The following is a 21989-nucleotide window of genomic DNA, read 5'->3' as shown; positions in this document are numbered from 1 at the left end:
TTGATTATATTAACTTCATTAACTTCTGCTCATTATAAAGCTTGTATAGGACTCAGTTTGAATTAGATTTAAGATTATTGTTTTAAATAAGTTTTAGGTTTGCACAATATGCTATAGTGTTTAGTCTTGCAGAAATGTGTTATTGTTTCTAGGAAATGTGTCTTAGCAATTGGGGAAAACAGTACACCCTTCTATTACTACACTGCTCACAAGACTTCCATAAATTACTCAAATACACATGAGGAATACAAAATCTTCCTTCTTCTTTCATTTTGAAAGCTCTTCAGTGTGAGTGAAACATCAAACTTTTTCACAGAAATTGCATGTACGTCATAATCGAATAAGTCTGCAATGTTTAGAGTTTTCTTTTGATATTGATGGTGATCTATATCCTATACAAGGAACAATTAATATTACATTTCTGTACATTACATACATATTTAGAAAATCACATAATTATCTGATTGTTTCCAAATAATAAAGCTGCCAGTTTACAGGTTAACTGCAAAAATATTATAATAAAGCAATCAGTGGGTTCCCATCATCTGACCTCATTCTATTATCACTTTAATTATGAAAGTAAATCATATCTAATCTTGGCTAAGGAACAATGGAACAATATATTGCAGCACATGGACTGTGCATGTGCTTGATTCACGCAAATTGATGTCATTGCTATTAAAACTTGAAATGATCTAACTAGTTTCGATTTTGCATTATGCAATGAAGTTTCCATCTATTTATTTGGCAACTAATGAATGTCACACACAGCAACCATGTCACAGGATTTGACCACCAAGAGTGCAATGCAGGTCATCTGATTCATAATCAACGCCTGAATTTATATTTAAACACACACATTAAATACAGTAACAAACTGATGACTAGTTTTGTTTTTATAATGCATTCACATTTCTGTTGCATTCACTACTTTACTGTCTTTTAAATCACCTTAAAAAACTATGTTATGATGATAACAGAATAACTTACTATTCTAACAAAATAAAGTCATTATCTGGAACATTTGACCTGTCATAAACATGAATTTTTACAGGCCAGCTTCCAGTAGCTGACAATAAATTAAATGATTTCTGCGAATTACAGCAGTGATTGTTTGTCTGGGAAGGAAAAAGATTAATGGTATTCCTGGACAATGATTTACATTACTTAATCTATCGGTACATTTGATATGCTAAATGAGTTACTCTAATTCTTCCTCATTATCCACAATATCAGAAAAGTTTACATAACCAGGTGTTACAAAACAGATGATCATATTCATAAACACCTTGCCTGCTTTGTCACGAGAACAAAATTATTTTTTACAAAGATCAAATTGATCCCACTGCACTGCCTATTTCACATTAATAAATTGATCAGTTAGTAAATTCTTTAATTGCTTTAAAGGGGTTTGCCAACTATTGTTATCTCAAACTAATTTTTTGGTGGGGAAAAAAATTCTAAGTAGACAAATGTAACATTAAATACATTTATTAACACAAAAAAAACAATATTAAGTTAACTTGCAAGCATATGACTTCATATGCATCAATCATTTTAATGGCTTTGCAAAGGAAGCACAACCCAAAGACCCAGAATCGACCTAAACTTACGGTCAGGAGCCCCTACTGATCCAAAGTGAATAAAAGAAAGGCCAATCGGGTGTGGGCCTTGTTTTATTGTCTTTATATAAAACATCAAGTTTTCAGAACATAACGGGATGCTTTTGAACGGGATGCTTTTGAACGGGACTCTTATAAAAACTTATCAAGTAAAAACCAGCCAAATGTTATACTTGTATGAATATTTGGTGATCTACAATCTGTGGGTATGATTTCAGTTTCATTTTGGTGTGTTTAGCAGCAAAAGTCTGTAGGCTAAATGACCGTTGTCAGCTTCATGCATGCTGTATACTTTCCATGGTGATCACTTATTTTTAGCGTACTAGGAAAGAAGATAAAAACGTTATCAAATGTGAATCAAATAATGAAGATTCGTATTTTCTCTGGTGCCAAAGAAGCGTGTACTTTAGTTAATATCCATTCAGCGTCGGATATAGCTCTTTGAATGATCATCTGAATCCTTTCTGGATCATCCTCATCCGCATGACTGTTGTAGCTCTGAAAGAAAAGAAAGTCACATGACACCTGACAGCAGAACAGGTGAATCTCCTGCACACCATTTCTCGGGTTATATTATTGCAGTCTGATAGGTAGCTCGGTTTGAGGTTAATAAAAGTACCTGTCTGATGGCGTGTTGGTAGTGTTTTTGCATGGCTGCTGATGGCAGGAGTTTGCAGCAGCGCAGCAGAAAGCGGTAAAGCTGCACCGGCGTGCGGATCAGATCAGACATGAGGAGGGTCTGTGTTCTGCTGGGACTTGCACTTTTTTCGAAGTTTGATTGCGAAGTCTAAGCACTACAATAACATTGAATATATCTGGCCTATTTCGAGTTGTAACTATATAATAAGACGTATAACACTCGTCGCATGCACATAGTTTGAAATGTAAAGGTGAAGGATATACATAACAGAGGAACCACTTCCTCATCGACTTCTAACCTGAAGTTGTTTCATAATAAAAGTCATCGCTCTTCTGTTGAAGATCGTTATAATCTGTTCAGTAAAATGATGCTGATTATTTTTCAAACACTTCTGGGTAGTAGCCCAACTGATTTCATAATGTAAGGTGGATTACATAATCAGACTCCAAAAATTACTTTTAAGTTACTTTTTTATTGATTACATGAATCTTACAAATTATTAACACAATATAATTCATCATTTTGATGGATCTGAAAAGGGTGAATTTGTTTTCATAATGAATTTCTCTTTCTAAAAAAGCATATCACTTATAAATGTGCATTCAGAAAGTCTTCTAGTTTTGTGAAATTGTCTTTTGAACACATTTTTATTGATTAATGATTTATTTAATTAGCCTAACAATTAACCAATTGATTTTTTTTTTTATTGAACTAACAAACCCCCTGCAGTTTCTTCACACACCCCAGTTTGGGAAACCCTGATGTAATGTAATGTTTAATGCACTTCATGTTGTTTATAAATATAGCCTATCCAGAATGGAATATATTTTCTTTCTCTTTGTATTTTTATATCAATATGGCTACAATATGGTATCCTATTTATTTCACTGCGATAAATGAGTTAGGTTAAAAGTAATCTAAAAGTATCTATTGTTCTGTCTTATTACAAAAATATGTAAATATAAAAAAAATATGTTTGAGGACACATAGTTGTATGACATAGTTGTATGACACATAGTTAAGTGCATAGCCTGAAAATTTGTGCACGCAGGTATGACATTGTTCAAAATGACAACATCTCGGAAATTCACTGTAAGTTTTGCAATGTCGGCTACATTCACTATAATTCATAGAAATAGAGGTTGAGGTTCCTCTTTGATACTCTTTCATTCTTAATGTAATTCATGACCAACAAGCATACTACATAGCATTCAAAATACATTTTGTACACTGCACCTCCTTGTTATTTTATTATTCATTTTTATTTTACTTGTAAGATCAATGTAGTTATTACTGATAAAAATAAAATTTAAAAAAATAAAAAAATAACAATCTTATGGTGTATTTATCCTATGTTTGTCTTTTGAACTTTGAATGAAATGAAAGGTGCTGAGAACCTGTTGTCCTGTTGTCTGCACGTCGAGTCAATACAGCATTCAGATGACGGCCCACAATCCCCTCATTTCACCTGGAGACGCCAGTGAAAGCGCTTATTGTTTAAGAAAGAAAAGCCCCAGCAGCATCAAAGTCATTCTTACAGTGTGTGTGTGTACTTGCGCATATGAAGAATTCCCCATGCATCAGCGATAACATTTTGTGAGGTTTCAAGATATTAAACCAAAAAGTCAAACACATCTCATAATAAGACATTAGAGTCTATGATCCTGACCTTATAACAAAAGACAGTTCTGTTAAGACTGCTTTTGATGCTGTGTGGGCAGATTGAATGCTTTTTTGTAGATAAATGACCCAACAAACTTTCCAAAAAATGTCATAAACAACAAGTGATTAATATTAGTCATCGTTTATGAATCCACGCATCTTTACACTGTGCCTTTATACTGTCTAACTTTATCTTCTCATATCATATTTGATGCTTAGAAGTCACTACTATAGCATTGAGGCCTGGTTTCACAGGCAGAGTTTATGCCAGGATTAGGCCTTAGTTAATTTAGGACATTAAAGTAGCTTTTAAAAAAGTGCCCTAACAAAAAACATTTCTGATGTTCATCTTGAGATAAAACAATGTCACTCACTGACATATTTTAAGATATGTCAGTGCAAGTTGCTTTCAGTTAAAAAAAAAGCATTTTAGTCTGGGACTAGTTTAAGACTCGTCTGTGAAACCGGGAGTTAATCTTCGCTGAGCAGTGTAGATTAAAAATAAGATTCATAAATCATAGTTGTGAATGAAAGATCATTTCTTACAAAGTTACACTTGAAAGAGGTGTAAACCCCTTTAATGAGCTGAACTTTCTGGAACATTCCCCCAGTTTTGCCATATTTCCTAGACTGTTTGTACTTTTCCATTGGTCACATTTAGATTAGATCTCAGCAGAACATGTTTCTTGCATTAACACCTCAACGAAACTTACAAGAATGTTGCATGAACTTACAAACATTCATAATTGTCGTTGTTTCGTTTGTGTAATAAAGTAATTCAGTGCATTTATGTCTCGTATGTTAAAGAAATTACATTAGTTTTCTTTTATTACAATTAAATGAGCACAGGTTTGAACATAGTTTTAAATAATTCCACTTTGGTTTGAGCACATGCCTGAAAAAAGGGAATTTTTAAATAAATATTGTATTTCTCTTTTAATCCAATCAAACAAATATGTTTTAATTGAATGGTTTTTAGACTTTTTTTTATAAGAATTTTTTTTTTTTCTGAGCACTAAATTTCACGGTCCATTCTGTTTGTCATCCATAAAATCCCACTCACTAATAAAAAACCATGTGCATAATGACATCATCCTAGGAAGTGACATCATTTTGGTGGGAAAACAGCAGCACAAACATGAGTATTAACAATATATTAGTTGATTTGTTTTACTCTAAAACACTTTTTACTCCATTCTCTTTGGTATGATATTACCAAAATTTCAAAAGATGGTTAATATCATAATTAACTTTAAGTTGTTACCCTCATCTAAGCTTACACCCAATCCCTTTTTATTTCCATCCTATATAGGGACATCCTCTGTAACTGCCATTGTGTCCATAAGCATATAATCATAATTTATAAAAGTTAAACAAAAACATTATAGTGCCTGAGTGTGACCATAGCACCTTTCTGAAGGAAAAAACAACATAAGCAAATTCATTTTTAAAACAGATAGAGACACAAATACTGGCATTTGAAGTTAGCAATTCGGTGCTCAATTTAACTTGGTCATCATTTTTTGATCATGAAACATGCAGTAAAGAACATTCGATTGCTAAATCCACCTATTTGTAAGTAAAATAAGGACAGAAACAGCTTGCTTTTTTAAATGTCAACATTTAATGAGCTTCACCACTGTACTTCAAATCTACACTCTGAAAAGAGACCGGCGATTTTTCAAAACACAGAACACATCCACAGAGTCCTTCCGGTCCCTAAGAATCACCTCCTCCGCTTTCAGGGCATCGAATGCAAATTTTATATTATAGTCATATATGTCATAAAATGTATTCAAATACCATTAACTCTGAGTATAAACTTCAAACTTCCTTATAAAACTTGACAGCAAGTGCAGTACCTTCCCCTTTTGGCCCATTGGAGCTTGCGTGTTAGTCTCGTCTCACAGGTTCGGTTTGAATCCGCACGTTATCTCAGATACGCCTGCTTGTATTTTTTCTAAAACTGCCACATATTTTGTACGTTTATCTCATCCGCTGTCTCTCGGTGAAGGATGCCATGTCAATTATCTTAGGTTGTCTCGCAGGACAAGTATGCTGTGTGATCTAACAGTCAGAGAACACTGGGGTGAGAATATGGTACTTTGTACAAGGATATGATGATGGGAACCAACTCCAACCAATCGCAATTGTAATGACTTTGATTTCTTTATACAGGGTTTGATAGGAATATAAAAGTCGGAAGGGACATTCAAGTTTTAAATCTCCACATAAAAATAAAAGCGTGGAGGTAAACAACCAAGTCATTGAGCTCGAGAGGTAGAGACCAACAATGTGAATCCATTATATACATATACACAAACAGTTCAGTGTTTCTTTAAAGGAAATTAATAATAATAATAATAATAATAATTAAAAAAGGGCTCTACTTCAATACTCATATCCACAGCTCTGCAGCACACAAGACACAATTAACATAATTGGTTATGTGTTTTTTGTTTGTTTTTGTACTTATACTGTTTTGGATTATTTCTTTGTCTACACTTTCTAGTGCAGGGGAAAATAAAAAGAAGAAAAGAGAGAGAGAAAAAAAATATGTACAATTATATGCAAGTCTCAAAAATAAAATAAAATTTCACAGCCCTAAAAATGTGCAGGCTAATTCAACTTCTATACAGCAGTATTACATAGTTGTTTTTTTTGTTTGGCGATTTTTAGTTTTTTTTATACGTCGTTTGTTTTTGTTTTTTGTAGATTTTGTGTTTCTATTGAAATCTACCTGCTACTCGCTTATTTACATACCATACTCAGTGGATCATGGGAAAGCATGCCATAGCACATTGAGGAAGAAATAAAAATAATTCTCTAAAAATATATTAAATATTTTCCATTTGTTTTCTTTTAGTCTGAGAGAGTGCAGAAAGCATTATGGGAAATTGAAGCATGGTACAGTGAGTGAAAACGACTTCCAATTGCTTTCCAGACACGCAACATATGCCATTCCCAGGCACCCTTTTCAGATCCATCCTCTCCACAAGTCTTTCAACAGAAAAAGAGCTTTTGAAGGGGGGGTCAAAGAAGAAGACGACACTGAACTGACATACACAGGATCACTGGCGTGATGCCACAGTCAGTTATAAACATGCACGGGTCTATACATGCACTCACAATGGCGTTTGTCACTTGTCTTCACGGACAAGGTTTGGTAATATACCATTGCAATTAAGGAATGGTTTGGTTGACCAACACTTCAACCTATTATTCATCTAATTTCTTAGCTTTTTTTAGTTTTTAGGCTTTTAATTTGGTTTGCATGCTATTCTAGATACTCTATCAGGGATAGCAGGGTTCGAAGGTCATCTGAGAACAACCTCCCTATATTATGTCGCTACATGCTAGTTGGGTTTTCAGTCTTGGTAGGAGACAAGCACCTGCAAGATTTCGGGACACACACACTAAGTCTCCTTTGCTTCAAATAAACCCTTTAGGCACGAGCATTTCGTTTTCGAGCCGATGTCGCATGCTTTGGATCCTCAACCGCTGTGCCGTTCAGTCACTCACCCACCCGAAGTACTAAATACTGACATCACATCCACATTAAGGAGTACTAAGATAAACCTATGAAACAGTATCTATGAATCAGTATCTCTGCCAAGTGCTGCGCTAAAGAATACTGATTTGCTTTTACTGACGAAAATTGAATATGAGACGGAAAGCGAGATGCGAACATAGATCGATAGAGAAAGAAAGGAAGAGTGCAGATGACAGCACAAATGGAAGAAAGTCCTAAAAAATCACACCGCTGTTGCAGGAAATAAACGCAATGAGCAGCTCACTCTAGCTGAACGAGTGGTCACAGTTCTTACGAGGGCCGTCGCTAAAATTGACAAGGCCCGGGACAAATTTATATGGGTTGGCCTAATGAATAGGCTACTACAGAGGACCTTTGAGGGCCGGGACAGCGGTTATCCACCCTAGACGATGGCCCTGGTTTTTAGTAAGGTGCTAGCGTGTGAAAAAAAAATTCTTTCCATACTACATGAAGCACTGCACTTTCTGTTTCCATGAATAAATAAAGCATGATTACTCGCACACATAGTCGTGAAGAGTTTTCCTTCAGGGATACTGCGCAGATTCTGCTGCCCTGCTGTTCAAAATACATTCAAGTCCACAGGGGTCGACTTCGTCTGCCGAAAGTACGGGTTCACGAGCGCGAACCTTCAGTATACTACTACAGAGCAGTGGGTATGTACGAACGGACCCCCCGTGACCAGGCCCACCCTTCCCGTGTCCCGCTTGAACTCATCAGCAGTGGTTGCTTCTATAAACTCCCATTTAGTAAGTATTACAGTACACACACACATCAGCCGCATGGCTAGTCCTAGACTCCAGTGAAATGCTACGCAGGTTTGGGGAAGCCTGGGGGTCAGTAGTCCGTGGGGGGGCGAGGGTGGACGCGGGAGGGACGTCCTCCGCCACATCGACGCCATCTTCTCCGCCATCCTCAGCTACTCCCAAACTAGAGGAGATGGAGGCATTTCAGAGGGCTGAGCTACTGTCGAGCTGTGGAAAGAAAGAAAGAAAGAAAGAAAGAAAGAAAGAAAGAAAGAAAGAAAGAAAGAAAGAAAGAAAGAAAGAAAGAAAGGATTGTTATGTCTTGGTTTAAGGATAAGGTGATGTCTCCATCTAGTGTTGAGACACTGGAAAATAAGTTGCAAGATATGCTTGAAAAGCACTAGATTCATCAGGACATCTAAAGTTGCAGTAGTTTTTACCACCAATAATAGTTAGAAATAACATTAAACACTCTTTTATGCAAAGATTTTGCCTAAATATTAAATAATTGAATGTTGGCTATGGCAACCCAAAGCAAAAACATGGTTAAAAAAAATCAAGTCTGTTAACCCTGAGGTTAGGAACATAGACATGAAGGTGAATATCACAACATTTTAATAAAAAGTATGTTTCTAATAAAAATGAATTCTTTGCACTGTTATATTATTTTCATAAAACTGATCACGCTCACAATTATCAGCAGCTCTTGTAATTTAAAAAAATCTCATTCTCACTTCGGAAATGTAAAATAATAATAATTCTAAATAAATAAAAACATATAAATTATTTAAATACAAATTAAATAACTATATTATTATTTAAATCATAAAGTACATCTAAAAAAACATTCTAAGCAAAAATCTTTATGGACCAAAGCACAGACTTCATTTACTTTATGCTATTTTTAGAAATATGACCTGAACATTTGATCTTGAGATTCACCCATAAAATGAAAGAGTATGTACAGAAAAAGGGTTCACCTGATAAAGCTTTTGAAGGCAGCTGATTGGGGGTTGATACACAGCGGTACCCGATTCCCCTTCTGCTGCTCCAGGATGAACTGATGAATGATCTCTATGTGGGGGAAAAAGAGGAGAAATAAGCAATAATCACGGGTTACAGTTGTAAATAATAACAGTTTAAAAGTTACATGCAATCATGGTTAAAAGAATAGTTCACAAAAATGTTTAACATTTCTTCCTGTGCTCATGTCGAAGAAAATATGGGTTTGGAATAACATGAGTAAATGATGATAGAATTTTCATTTTTAGGTTAATCTCATTAAAGGGTTAGTTCACACAAAATGTTTAATTATGTAATCAATTACTCACCCTCATGTCATTCCAAACCCGTAAGACCTTCGATCATCTTTGTAACACAAATGAAGATATTTTTTATGAAACCCGAGAGCTTTCTTACCCCCTCCATAGATTGCAACATAATTACCAATTTCAAGGCCCAGAAAGATAGTAAAGACATTGTTAAAATAGCTCTCGGATTTAATCAAATATATCTTCATTTGTGTTCTGAAGATGAACAAAGGTCTTACGGGTTTGGAACGTCATGAGGGTGAGTAATTAATGACTGCAGTATACAGCAAGCTAAACCTGTTTACCTGTTAAAGGCATAGTTTAAACAAAATGACAAGTTTGTCATCATTCCTTGTAACAAAGAAGGTGGAGCGATGTAACTGGCTTGGATGACACTCCTTCCAGACTAGAACTCCAAATCTAAACTATGAATGAAGTGAAGATCTATTCTAGCAGTAAAATTTCAGGTCAAAGAGTTGATTTTGAAGGAATATTCCACAGGTGGACTTATATCTGTAATATCTTCTAAACCGCTGTACTCTTTAATTAAGTAGACGAGCTGTTAAGCTTAAACTAGCTCAGGCAACGTGGAAACTCCTCTTATGCCGATCCAAAAGGGGTTCCCCTCGCATTCCAAACACGGCTGCCTACCCTAAAGCGCTTTAGGTCTCTAGGCGGTCGGCTCCATCCGCACAGATTAATCCTCCAGTGGAAACACGTTGCACACAGGATGGAGGATGAGGAGGGAGGGTGAAGGGCAGAGTTATTTTGAGCCGACAGCACAGTAAGCCTGCTTTTAGCGACAGACTCTCACTAATACCCACTGACAGTGGAAGGCAAGCACAGATCCAGGGGCCCCGAATGAAGGGTGAAAACAAGGCACGAAAACAACAGGAGCAGCAGGGGATCTGGAGCAGGAGATGCCCAGCAAGACTTTTGATTAACATGCAGTGGCATGATGGGCCCATGCGCCAATTCAATTAAGACCTTTAGCTCTTATACACGTCGTTTACAAACCGAAGGTGGATCAGGACAAAAGTGTAAATTAATAGAGCAACAATATTTGGCTCACGTGTTGTATAATATGCACTGTGATCAGCACAATGCGAAATAGAGCTGAATGAATCATCATCAACAGGGGAGAGCGCCGCGCTAACCTTTGACCTGCCGAACTGACGTCAGGTTCTTTTCAAAGCCGTCGTCAAACTTGGGGTTGGTGACAGGCTCAAAGTCACTAGTGTAGACGCGGCCAGAGGATGTGGTGTAGCAGCATTTGCACATGCAGGTGTGGTACCGCAGACGCCCCTCGTCCAGGTACGGGTGCGCCAGGGCGTCCTTCGCAGAGATCCGCTTCGACTGGATTGGGGAACAGAATTGTTCTGATTGAAATTTCCTTTTCAAAATCTATTTTACTGATATGTTTTAAATTGAAAATGAAATGTTAATATTACAAATAAATGTAAATTATATAAATATATTTTAAATTATTAATAACAAACATTTTTCATTTTAATAATATATAAATAATCATAAATTATTTTATATAATATTTTGTAAATGAAAAAAATATATAATCAATATAATAAAATAATTTCATTTTAATAATATATAATCACATATATTATAATACTTATATTTTAAAATGAAATATATATATATAATAAATTTAATAATAAATGTAATAATTGTAATAAAATTGTAATACTATTAAAATAATCATAATATATATATATATATATATATATATATATATATATATTCATGTAGCTATATTATATACATATATGTTAAATTTATACATAAAAAATACAAAGCTTTATACAAATAATCTTTAATATATTATACTATTCATGTAATATTATTTATATATTTTATATATATTTTTTATATATATATGTATGTGTGTGCGTGCGTGTATGTGTGTGTACGTGTGTGTGTGTAAATCTTTCTTTTATTTTTTTTGGTCTTTAGTTTGTAATCTTCCAGTTTAAGAGATTAGAGTATCAAGAACACTTACTGGGTCAAAGACCAACATCCTGCAGAGGAGGTGAACGGCCTCATGGGTTGCTTGACTGGATAGAGTATACAGGACAGGAAGTGAAGGCTGCAGAAACAGGAAATTGTATAAGTATTTGTTCTTTACCAACCTTATACATATTCAGATATAGGCAGAAACAAACAACTGCAGAATGTATCAATGATTCAATATTTGGAGGGACTACAAGTAAAAGTTTTGGGGGAAAAACATAAAACCATGAAAATACATGAACGTGATCAAACAAATGTGAAAATGCATGTGTAAAGTGTGCGAATGAACATGATTTAGAAACGTGGCCAGCTCTTAGCCTTTTCATCTTGTTCTGAGAAGCAGTCAAAACATAGAAACAGCTTCTTCTAAGCATGTCGACCCCGGTCATGTGAGTCTCAGCAGCCGTTCAGCTGCACGTAACAATCTCAAGCATTCAAAACATTCCTCCCAGTAGCACATGATCCTTGCGCCAATAGCCATAGACTTATCTGAGGATGTGGGACAGCGGAGACAATGAGCTGGGATATTTTTAACCATGTCTAATTATCTCCTCCGCCCACCTTCCCCCCATCCCAAGCCCCCCAGCTGACTCGCCAAAGAGTTGATTTTAAAAAAAGACCACCGGTAATTGCTTGCTTTCCCTGGTTAGGTTCTTTGAGCTGAGAACAGATGTGAACTATGGCTGGTGATTCACCCTTTAAAAAGGGATGACGTGTCGTCAGGGCTGACTGTATAGCCGATGGAGGTGAAGGTGTCGGACGAGAGATGGAGGAAGAGGATGCGAAAGGAATGAATTCTTTCAGCCATAACTACAGCCAAGCGGAAACGAGGTGTGCTATTACTTTAAGTGATCAGACCTTCATTGAAGGAAGAATCTGAGTCATATCTAGGGACTAGAATACCATAAAGACTTGAAGGTTGGCAACATCTCAGAACATCACAACAACGGCATAGCAACATGCAGAACACCTTAGCAACTGCCCAAAACACACTAAAATGATATACATTTAAAAAAAAAAAAGGCTTTTTTTCCCATTCCATTCCCAAAATATGATTTCAATAAATACTATTAATAATAATGTGACCCTGGACCACAAAACCAGTCACATGGTTACAATTTTTGACATTGAGATTTATACATCATATGAAAGCTGAATAAATAAGCTTTCCATTGATGAATAAGTTGGACAATATTTAGCTGAGATACAACTATTCTGGGTAAAAAAATCACATTTATGTTCGCGATTGTGCTGCATTCACTCACAAAAATAAATGTTTTATATATTTACGGTAGGACATTTACAAAATATCTTCATGGAACATGATCTTTACTTAATATCCTAATGATTTTTGGCATAAAAGAAAAATCAATAATTTTGACCCATACAATGTATTGTTGACTATTGCCACAAATTTACCTGTGCGACTTGTGACTGGTTTTGTGATCCAGGGTCTCATATAATACATTTAATAAAATGCCAATAACACTGAAAAATGTATAAAAATAAAGCAAAATAAAATAATAAATGTTTATAAAATACTACTGACAAAACTAATTGTTTCCATCCAACTACATATTGTCACATGAATCACACTGATTTAAGTTTCACAGTTAATTTGTTAAGTTAAGTAGCAATGATAAGTTTATGATAAGTTTATGATAAGATCACAAGTTCCATCATCAAAAGTTTATGATCAGAAGTATCTTATGCTCACCAATACTGCATTTATTTGACAAAAAAATACAGTAAAAACTGTAACATTGTGAAATATTATTATAATTTAAAATAGCTATTTTCTTTTTGAATATATTATAAAATGTCATTTATTCTTGTGATGGCAACGCTGAATTTTCTGAATATTATTCCATTATTCAGTGTCACATCATATCAATGTTAAAACAGTTGTGCTGCTTAAAATTGTAAAATGCAATATATATATATATATAAAATACTGTGCCCAAACTTCAGAACGTTAGTGTTTGTTCTACTTACTTAAAAGAACCAACACATAAGAGTCATTTATTTGGGAATCGGTCCACATTTGCTACGCAGTACAGATTTGATTCATTAAAAAAGAAATTCATTCGGGAATGCCGTATGTTTCTGAAACACTAAAAGAAGCTGCTCCATATTTGTGTCGGAGCACGTGTGCCAACCGCTAGGCTCCTCTGACAAATCTGAAAGATTATCAAATGATGGGCGTTTGAACCCAGTGGGTCAGCTTCTGTGTGGGCCGAGCCGAAACTATGCCTGTGCGATTATGAGTCAAGAAGCATGAAGGGTGCAGTGATGTACCAATGCGGAGGGGTTACGTGAGCGTATGTGAGTAAGGAACCATAGTGGGCAAGTTTTTGGTGAGTAGTTGGCCGTAGTGCACAGTGTGTGAGCTATTTATCTGATGGTGTGTGTACAATCATGGCCTCTGGGGTGGTGTGATCGTGTGCTGGAGAATTAGGCAGTATTAGTTAGGATTAAAGTGGAATGTGGAATCAGACGGTTAAGGGAGGGAAAGGGCCTCTCCCTGTCCCATGATTCAAAGCTCAATTAGACAAATGATGAGTCAGGAAGGTTGACACATGACATCATCAGCCTAGGCTTTCAGTCATCCCAAGCACGCATGCAGCTCATGTTCTGCCCTCACATTTCTGACAGTGGGAGCAATGGACTGAGCAAATTTGCTACTTTAAATCCTTGAGAAGCTTGTGGAGTCAGACAGGTCACACTTTTAGACCTTACACAAAGAACTTGAGCCAGTATCAGTGGTTTGAGCCTCAGTATGTAAGTGACATGTGAGTTTTATAGGTGGAGTGTTTTTCTCAAATGCAGTGTCCTTACCAGGAGCGACGCAACAAGTTTCAGGTGACCAGTAATTTGCCTGTTCACATAAGCAGAAATGTTGCTTGATGCAACACATTTTGATATATATTTTTAATATTCGGTTAAAGCGAAGTATTCAGATTTTAGATTTTATTGTGGACAGGCTAATCGGTGGAGGCGCTACATCAGAGAGACCAAGATACAGTCTGTCACTCGGTAAAGATGGTTTGAGCAAAATTTATAAGAGAACCAAATCAAAAAGGTTTACACGGAAGAGGTTTTATCACTTCTTAACATGTCACATTGGTTAAGACATAATTTAAAGGACTAGTGGTCAACAAATATGGGTTTTTCAATGGCTGGTACTATTGTGATATCTAAAGAGCTGGGTGAGCAATGTTTGAATAATACAAATATATACATAAATTGTATTATGTATACATTATAATAACAAATGAGTTATACACATAGGTGCTCTAATGAAACAAACCCTGATATTACACAATATTTACTGAGCTGCCGAAAAATTTATATTACTTATTTTACAGAATATTTAATAAAAATTCACAAAAAAGTATAAAAATGGGTTGTTTATTAAAAGAAACAAAACATATTTTTCAAAATAATTAATGAAAATTCATAAAATTCAAAGAAAATGTAGTTCTTTATTAAAAGAAATGAACACATTACAATACATATTTACATTACTTAAAAATGGAAAAAATAGCTTTACATAACCATTCAAAAGTTTGGGGCCGGTAAGATTTTTAAAAATGTTTTTGAAAGGTCTCTTAAGCATTTATTTGTAAAAAAAAAATACAGTTAAACCGTTAATATTGTGAAATATTATTATGATTTAAATCAACTGATTTCCATTTTAATGTTTTAAAATGTCTTATTATTATCAATGTGAAAGTCTGTTGTGCTGCTTAATATTGTTTTCTGAAAATCACGTTACTTTTTTCAAGATATTTTGATGAACAGAATGAATTGTATTATTATAAATCATTTATATAAAAATATTATAACGTCACTTTTGATCAATTTAACGCATTCTTGCTGAATAAAAGTGGTAAATTCATTTAAAAAAATTGAAATGATCGTCACAAAAACAGCTAAGTTTATCCTCTTCCTGGCTGGTGACACAAGCCCGGGCCGCAGCTATGGGTGGAAGGAGGAGGAGGTGCGTGTCATGAGAAGGTTGAGAAACAAGCCTCGGCTTCCTGTGAAGCGGTGCCCACGTGATGTCCGACCGCCCCTCTGGCCCAGCTAAACCCCCAGCAACACTCAGCGACAGGTGCAGGCTACAGCGTTCCCCAACCGGCCCAGCGTTCCTCCATAATCTCCCCCCGCTCGCTGCGGCTGTGTGGTCAGGGCCATCTCTCCCCAGTCTCACAAACAAGCCATTGATCATCCTGGCAGCAAAACAACACAAAGCCCTTCAGGCCCACAAGTGCAGAGAGAGCAGACCAAGCGAGGACAGACAGGTGGATAGGACTTGTCTGTTTGTTTATTTTTGTAGTTAACATGCTAAAAAAAAAGCAGGGCACATTTCCTACGGGCACGAGAGGGGGAGGGGGAGCCGATATAGAAGCAGGCCATTAAACAGGCGAACGCTGACAGAGACAACAGTGATTCCAGAGAACGCTGAGCAGTAGAGCAGTTAACAGACTGCCTTCTGTATACTTCGACAGGCAGAATCTGAACAGGGTGTGTGTGTGTGTGTAATAGATATTGGGTCTCATTCACTAATGCCAAGCGCTCACCACAAGACTGAAGCTTGTCGCCCTGCACACATTTAACCCTTAAATACATGATCGTTTCGCCATTATTACATATTCGGGTCTTTCTCAAACATATTCTCAAAACTATCATTTTCAACATCTTCAAAATCAATATTTTGATCGCTGACAGCTTCTTCACCAGATCCACCATCAAGTGACAGTGCTTAAATTAAACCATTCAAGCGCAATATGACACAAAAGAGAACGTAGTGCTGGACTAATGCGTCTGTAAATCTCCTATCTGTGTGACACACACACACAATCGTATGATACACCCAAAAGTATGCCAAAATGCCCGTTTTGTCGAGAATCCTCGAAAGCACGATCATAAATGAGTTAAATAGTTCCTTAATTTGTCCGAATTTATTCGTGTAAGATCCGCGGCAGGTCTTAAAGTGACAGCAGCCTAATAAACCTGCTGCTGTCTGTCATCAAGGATAATAAAAGTACGTCACTCACTGCGCTTGACTGAATAACTTTTGCAGTTTTAATAAGGATTAATCCATATTTAATTTATAATTTATTCAGTGAAGACTGTGACGTGTTTGATAACTTTATTCAATCTCAGTATATTTCCTAGCTCTTATATCTACCTGAAAATCTTAAAACTCTGTTTACAAGGTTATATGGGTCAAAAACAATGAAAACAATAACCTTTTTGTGCATTTTTGCAAGGAATGTAAAAATCTGAACCAGTCTGACTGGGCCAATAATGAAAAAATGTATTTGGAGATTAGATGTATGATCACAATATAATAATGTTAGGTGCTATTAATTGTGATTAACTACAGAAAAATGTGCGATTAATTCGTTATTTTTCAATCGATAGACAGCACTAATAAATACATCATGCAATCTTGTGTGAAAACCTTTTCTGTGCACATAAGTAAAAACACTTGTACTAAGATGTTATTGAATGAGACCCATTGTGAGAAAAACTAAAAAGAGGAAGAGAAAAAAGAGGTGAGAGAGAGAAAGAGAAAGAAAACAAGGCAGAGAAGTGGTGTTTTTTAAAGCAGAGTGGCGCTCTGAGATAGAATAACATTCATGCAGGGTAGGGGTGTAACTCTTCCACCTCTTAAAACACGCAGTCAGGCTGTGAGAAAGCATATTTGTTTCCGGTTTCAGTTTGAATGGTAGCACTTAGCGCTGGTTTGCGAGCGGGAGTGGAGACATAGTTGAAGACCGTATCTCTCAGATGCACTCAGATGCTCAAATTAATCTGGCTAAGTGTTAGAGCCGATACGGTGAGGATGAAGATCCCTAAAGCTCCTGAAGGATCTCCTTTCAAAACAGCCCAAATCAGATCTTCTCTATTTATAGCACAGGAACGGGACAAATGTCTGAGGCCTCCCACATTGATGCGAACATCAAGATGAACACACTACTGGTCTTGAAAATTAAAATTGTGAGTTGTGAAAGTGTCACCATGTCAAAACATGGTCTGTATCTTCGGCAAGAGAGCAGAACTTCATATGCTTCGATAAGAGGAACATTACAGCCATAGCGACTCTCTAATGAGGTCACGGACACCTTCCATTTATGAGTGCAACATTAAATTAACATTTTTATAATATGAATATTAATGTTAATAAGAATATTATTATATTAAGAACTAGAATATTAATATAATATAATCCTAATACTATTTTTGACATTGTACTTGAAAACAAGACACTGTAAAGTTGCATCCACTGAATTTAAAATAAATAAATAAATAAATAAACAAATAAATAAATAAATACTTAAATTAATGTAATAAAAGTATCTATTAACAAATGTATGTATTTGTTTAAACATAAACATATAAATATATAAAATGTTATTACGAATATTAATAATCTTTAAACATTTTAAATCAATATTTATTTATAGGCTATTTTTAAACAATATTAATAAAAGTGCATATTATTATACATATGCATGCCTACTATATTCTTAATATTATTAAGCATTATTAGAAATTTTACTGGAAAAAAATACAATTTCAACTAATGTGCAAACCTTTATACAATATTAAGGCTTTGTAAAATAAATGTATTATAGTATTTTGTGAAATTTCCCCCCCAAATATTTATAGTTAAATAAGTTATAATATATATAAAATTATTACTTTTTCTTCAGTATACTTTCCATCCCCGCTGTATTTATGTATTGCACAGGAAATAGCCAATGATGCATCAGTTGAGTAGCATCCATGAATTTGCTAAAACCCCAGTGCCTGCCTCAATAACCGAACACGGGTTATTACGCGGTGCTGTCGCACAGAGAGGGGAAAATAAAACGAACGCCATCTGTTAGCAGGTGCCATGGAGTTCAGTTTGGGGCAGACATCAGGCTACACGGCCCCTGGCGACCGGCGTGGGAGGGGCCACATCTGCTCCGGCTCTGCACACGGTCAGCATGCAAGACCCCCTAAAGCCATTAAACAACACCCCTTCTGCTCATTCTCCCTGCTTTTTAAAAGCCTTTACTGTAAGCCCACCCAGCACTGGGGTCATCACTTTCTGACCCGAGTGTGTGTGCGTGTCCTGTGAGAGAGAGCGTGTAGGCGGAAATCTGATCTGATCATGTTGCCTCTCTGCTAAGGCGGAAAAATCAGCATGGACCCGAGCATACATCTGTTTCCAAGAGCTCCCTGCCGGCTTTTACATACACAGCTCTCAGGTGGTGACTTACAACTACAAAGCAGAGGAAAGTTTTAATGAGCAGAGGTGGCACTTGCATAATCAACTGCAAGTATCAATTTTGCCCAAGATGTTTCTTCTACTTAGGTTTGCGATCTGAACAGACAAAGTGTTTCTCTTGTGTGTATTCGCTCGAATGCACACAAAACAAACATACAGCATGACAAGTGCAGTTCAATTCACAACACAACCAAATGACTCTTGAGCAGTTTCTTTTAATACATTATTCAAAAAGATTCATCAGAGGTCCTCAGTTTTAATCAATATAACATATAAATCTGTCATGGTATTTAATTTACCCAATTAACATCTGACACACTTACTGACAGGGTGTTGATAAATAGTTTAGAGACATTAAATAGAAGAGAGACATTCACAAGAGAAGAGTTATATAGCATAGGCTAGTTATATATGATAAAAGTACAAATAAATAAATAAATAAATGTGCAAATCCTTTAAAATTTTATTTATTTATGATTATTATGTTAATTAATATTTTTTTGTTTATTTATGTAATTTAATAATAATAAGAATACATATTATTATTATTATATATTTGCAGCAACCATATTCAGGCGAGTTACAACTACAAAACATTTTAATGGGCAGAGGTTGCACTTGCATAATCAATTGCAAGTATCAATTCTGTCCAATATGATTAATAATACAATTATTATTATTATTATTATATTTATTATACACTATAATAATAATAATAATAATAACACTTTAGATTATTCAATGTATTATCATATTATTCAATAATAGCATGTTTTTATTTGGTATTTAATTTTTTTCTGTATTTCATTTTCATTTATGGATTGTTTGTATAATTGTCTGTTTTATTTGATCTTATTCTTGTGAAGCGCTTTGAGATGCTTCTTTTAAAGGCACTATAGAAAATAACGTTTATTATTATAGTAATTTTCATTTTCGGGTGAACTAAATAGGTCAACTGTAATTTCACGTTAATTTAATACAAAAGTCTGCATTTAATCTCAAAAATGACATATTAAAGAGATCTTATAGGAAAACACTCCTTGGCAAGAGTTCCTTGGTCAACCAATTTGGTCTTTCCTTTAAAATTGGTTGACCAAAGCACTCTTGCTGGTAAGAAGCCTGGTAAGGACATAAACACACTAGCATCCAAAATACAACATACACCGAACATTTTAATAGGGCTAAACCTCTCACTTCCTTTCCACTCTGTCTTTAAATGACAGCTAAGGTATAAGGTCTCTTTATATCCTCCCAATCCAGCGGAAGCTAAAAGCTTCCTCTCTTTCTAATGATGGTAAGAGCCTTGCAAAATTAATAGAAGTAATGAGGTCCCCTGTGGAGGCAGCCAAGTTGATCTTGAGAGTCAGACCTCTTTTTAGATCTCTCAAGTCCTGCTTTCTCTTGGACAGATCTCGAGTCTTTCTTCCTCCACCTATCCACTCAGCCAAATCCTGAGCGACTGTCTCTATCTTGAACATGGGCATTAAAGCATACCGCATCTCCCCCAACACCGGTGTTGAGAACTACACAGAAATGCCTCTTGAAATCCCTCTGCAAGACTCTCTGGAGATCGGCTCCTCTCGCTGCCATTTTTTTCCACTCAAAAGCCATCTTGATAAGCTATTCACCTTCACAAAAGTGGAGGTGGAGGTCTGGTGTGCCATGTTAACCAGTCATTAAGACTCCAACACTGACTCTGATCGTAAAGCCACCTCAACTCATCTAAACGTACTTCATTGCCTTGACTTCTCCAACATTCACCCATTTAATGGTGACTAAAAGCAGTTATCTATAGAGAACAAAACAGGTTTTTATATATATACAGGGGTGCACGTCTCACGTACTGTTATTTGAGAGCACAGCCGAACACACTCAAAGATCGCACGCAGAGAGAGAGAGAGAGAGAGAGAGAGAGAGAGAGAGAGAGAGAGAGAGAGAGAGAGAGAGAGAGATAGGCGTGTTTCAGACAGTGCTCAAAGACAAAATTGATTCCTCTTTCGTGTTTACTTGCGCTTGAACATACAGAGAAAAATACCTGTCCCGGAACATATTCTCTTGGTTATGTCATAAGTGAACAGTTGAGAAAGAAACTGGATGTATGTCAGTAGTATATTTGGTCCATGCATTCGGTCTTAAAGTGACAGCAACCTAATATTCCTGTCATTAATGTTAATAAAAAAAAAAAAAACATCAACATCAACATCATCATCATCTACCATGTTCGAGAGAAAAGAAGATAGCGAGGAGATCAGTCAGGAGGAGAGTGATTATATCAGCTTGTAGGATAAGTGTGCCATCTCCAGGGGCTCCCCTTGAGAACCACACCAAAAAGGTTATGTGCACCCCTGTTTAACAGGTTACATGTTTTTCTATTCAAAAATAAATAGTATGACCAGTAGGGGTGTAACGATATTCAAACCGAACCGACAAACCGCGATACAACAGCCACGGTTCGAACCGCGATACTCTCATGTCGAACCGAACGCGCCCCGCCCCCTGCTGCCCCGGCCCAACTCTCACATCACTTTGTCACAAAACTATTTTTTTCTTCCTTGACATTTGATTAAATAGTTATTAATGAGTACACTTTTAACAACTAATAAGAGCTGTAGTTTTACTAAATATTATTATAATATTATTTACTAAATAAAGTGCATGTCACGTGATTTGGGTGATCGATCACGCTCGAGAGTTTACATACGCACTTCAGGATGGCAACTCATATTGAGATTGAAGACCCTCCGGTCACAACCACTGACTGATACAGCAGCAACAGCAGCAGTGCTGATCACGAATCACCGACACCTGTCATCATCCAATATGATGACATATCACAGCATTTTTTAATCATCGTTTTGAGACAAATCATTGTTTGTTTTGCGAACATAATCCTCTGCCGTCTGGTCGCTTCCGCTTCAAGCCGGACTCGTCTCGCGCTAACGGTAATTCCTTTTCACTGTCCACGTTTTGATTTCGGCAAATCAATTTTAGCGAATGCAAACAACGTGATTATTGTTCATGAGTCCAACATCCAGCCACGCAAGAAAACATGTAATCTACCTGAGGGAATAATATGCTCACAAAACATTTCTGATTATTATTAATGTTTAAGACTGGTTTGTTTTTTCCCCCCCAGGATT

General features: G+C 36.0%; 2 protein-coding genes across 3 annotated transcripts in view; both read right to left on the bottom strand.

Moving 5' to 3' along the window:
* Positions 1–1475: 1475 nt before the first annotated feature.
* Positions 1476–2564, bottom strand: lyrm9 (LYR motif containing 9). Of its 2 annotated transcripts, XM_082179778.1 has the most exons (3): positions 2242–2564; positions 2028–2120; positions 1476–1944 (listed from the first exon to the last, which is right to left on the bottom strand). In XM_082179778.1, the coding sequence occupies exons 1-3, from the start codon at positions 2350–2352 to the stop codon at positions 1927–1929; spliced, it is 222 nt and encodes a 73-aa protein (XP_082035904.1). In that variant the 5' UTR covers positions 2353–2564; the 3' UTR covers positions 1476–1926. The 2 variants fall into 2 exon arrangements, with proteins under 2 accessions (XP_082035904.1, XP_082035903.1); XM_082179777.1 differs by having other exon boundaries at positions 1476–2120; positions 2242–2531.
* A 2961-nt stretch (positions 2565–5525) lies between these two features.
* The window catches only part of nlk2 (nemo-like kinase, type 2), a 78346-nt gene continuing 61882 nt past the window's right edge, over positions 5526–21989 (bottom strand). Inside the window, exons 8-11 of the mRNA XM_082179733.1 lie at positions 11548–11634; positions 10688–10886; positions 9201–9294; positions 5526–8448 (exon numbers count right to left, since the gene is read on the bottom strand). Coding sequence (XP_082035859.1) covers positions 8394–8448; positions 9201–9294; positions 10688–10886; positions 11548–11634 — 435 coding nt within the window. The 3' untranslated portion in view covers positions 5526–8393. The remainder of the gene's footprint in view (positions 8449–9200; positions 9295–10687; positions 10887–11547; positions 11635–21989) is intronic.

This window comes from Leuciscus leuciscus (assembly GCF_965113295.1).
Source record: "Leuciscus leuciscus genome assembly, chromosome: 9".
NCBI lineage: Eukaryota > Metazoa > Chordata > Actinopteri > Cypriniformes > Leuciscidae > Leuciscus > Leuciscus leuciscus.
The sequence above is the reverse complement of the archived record's forward strand: the minus strand, read 5'-3'. Positions and strand labels throughout refer to the sequence as shown.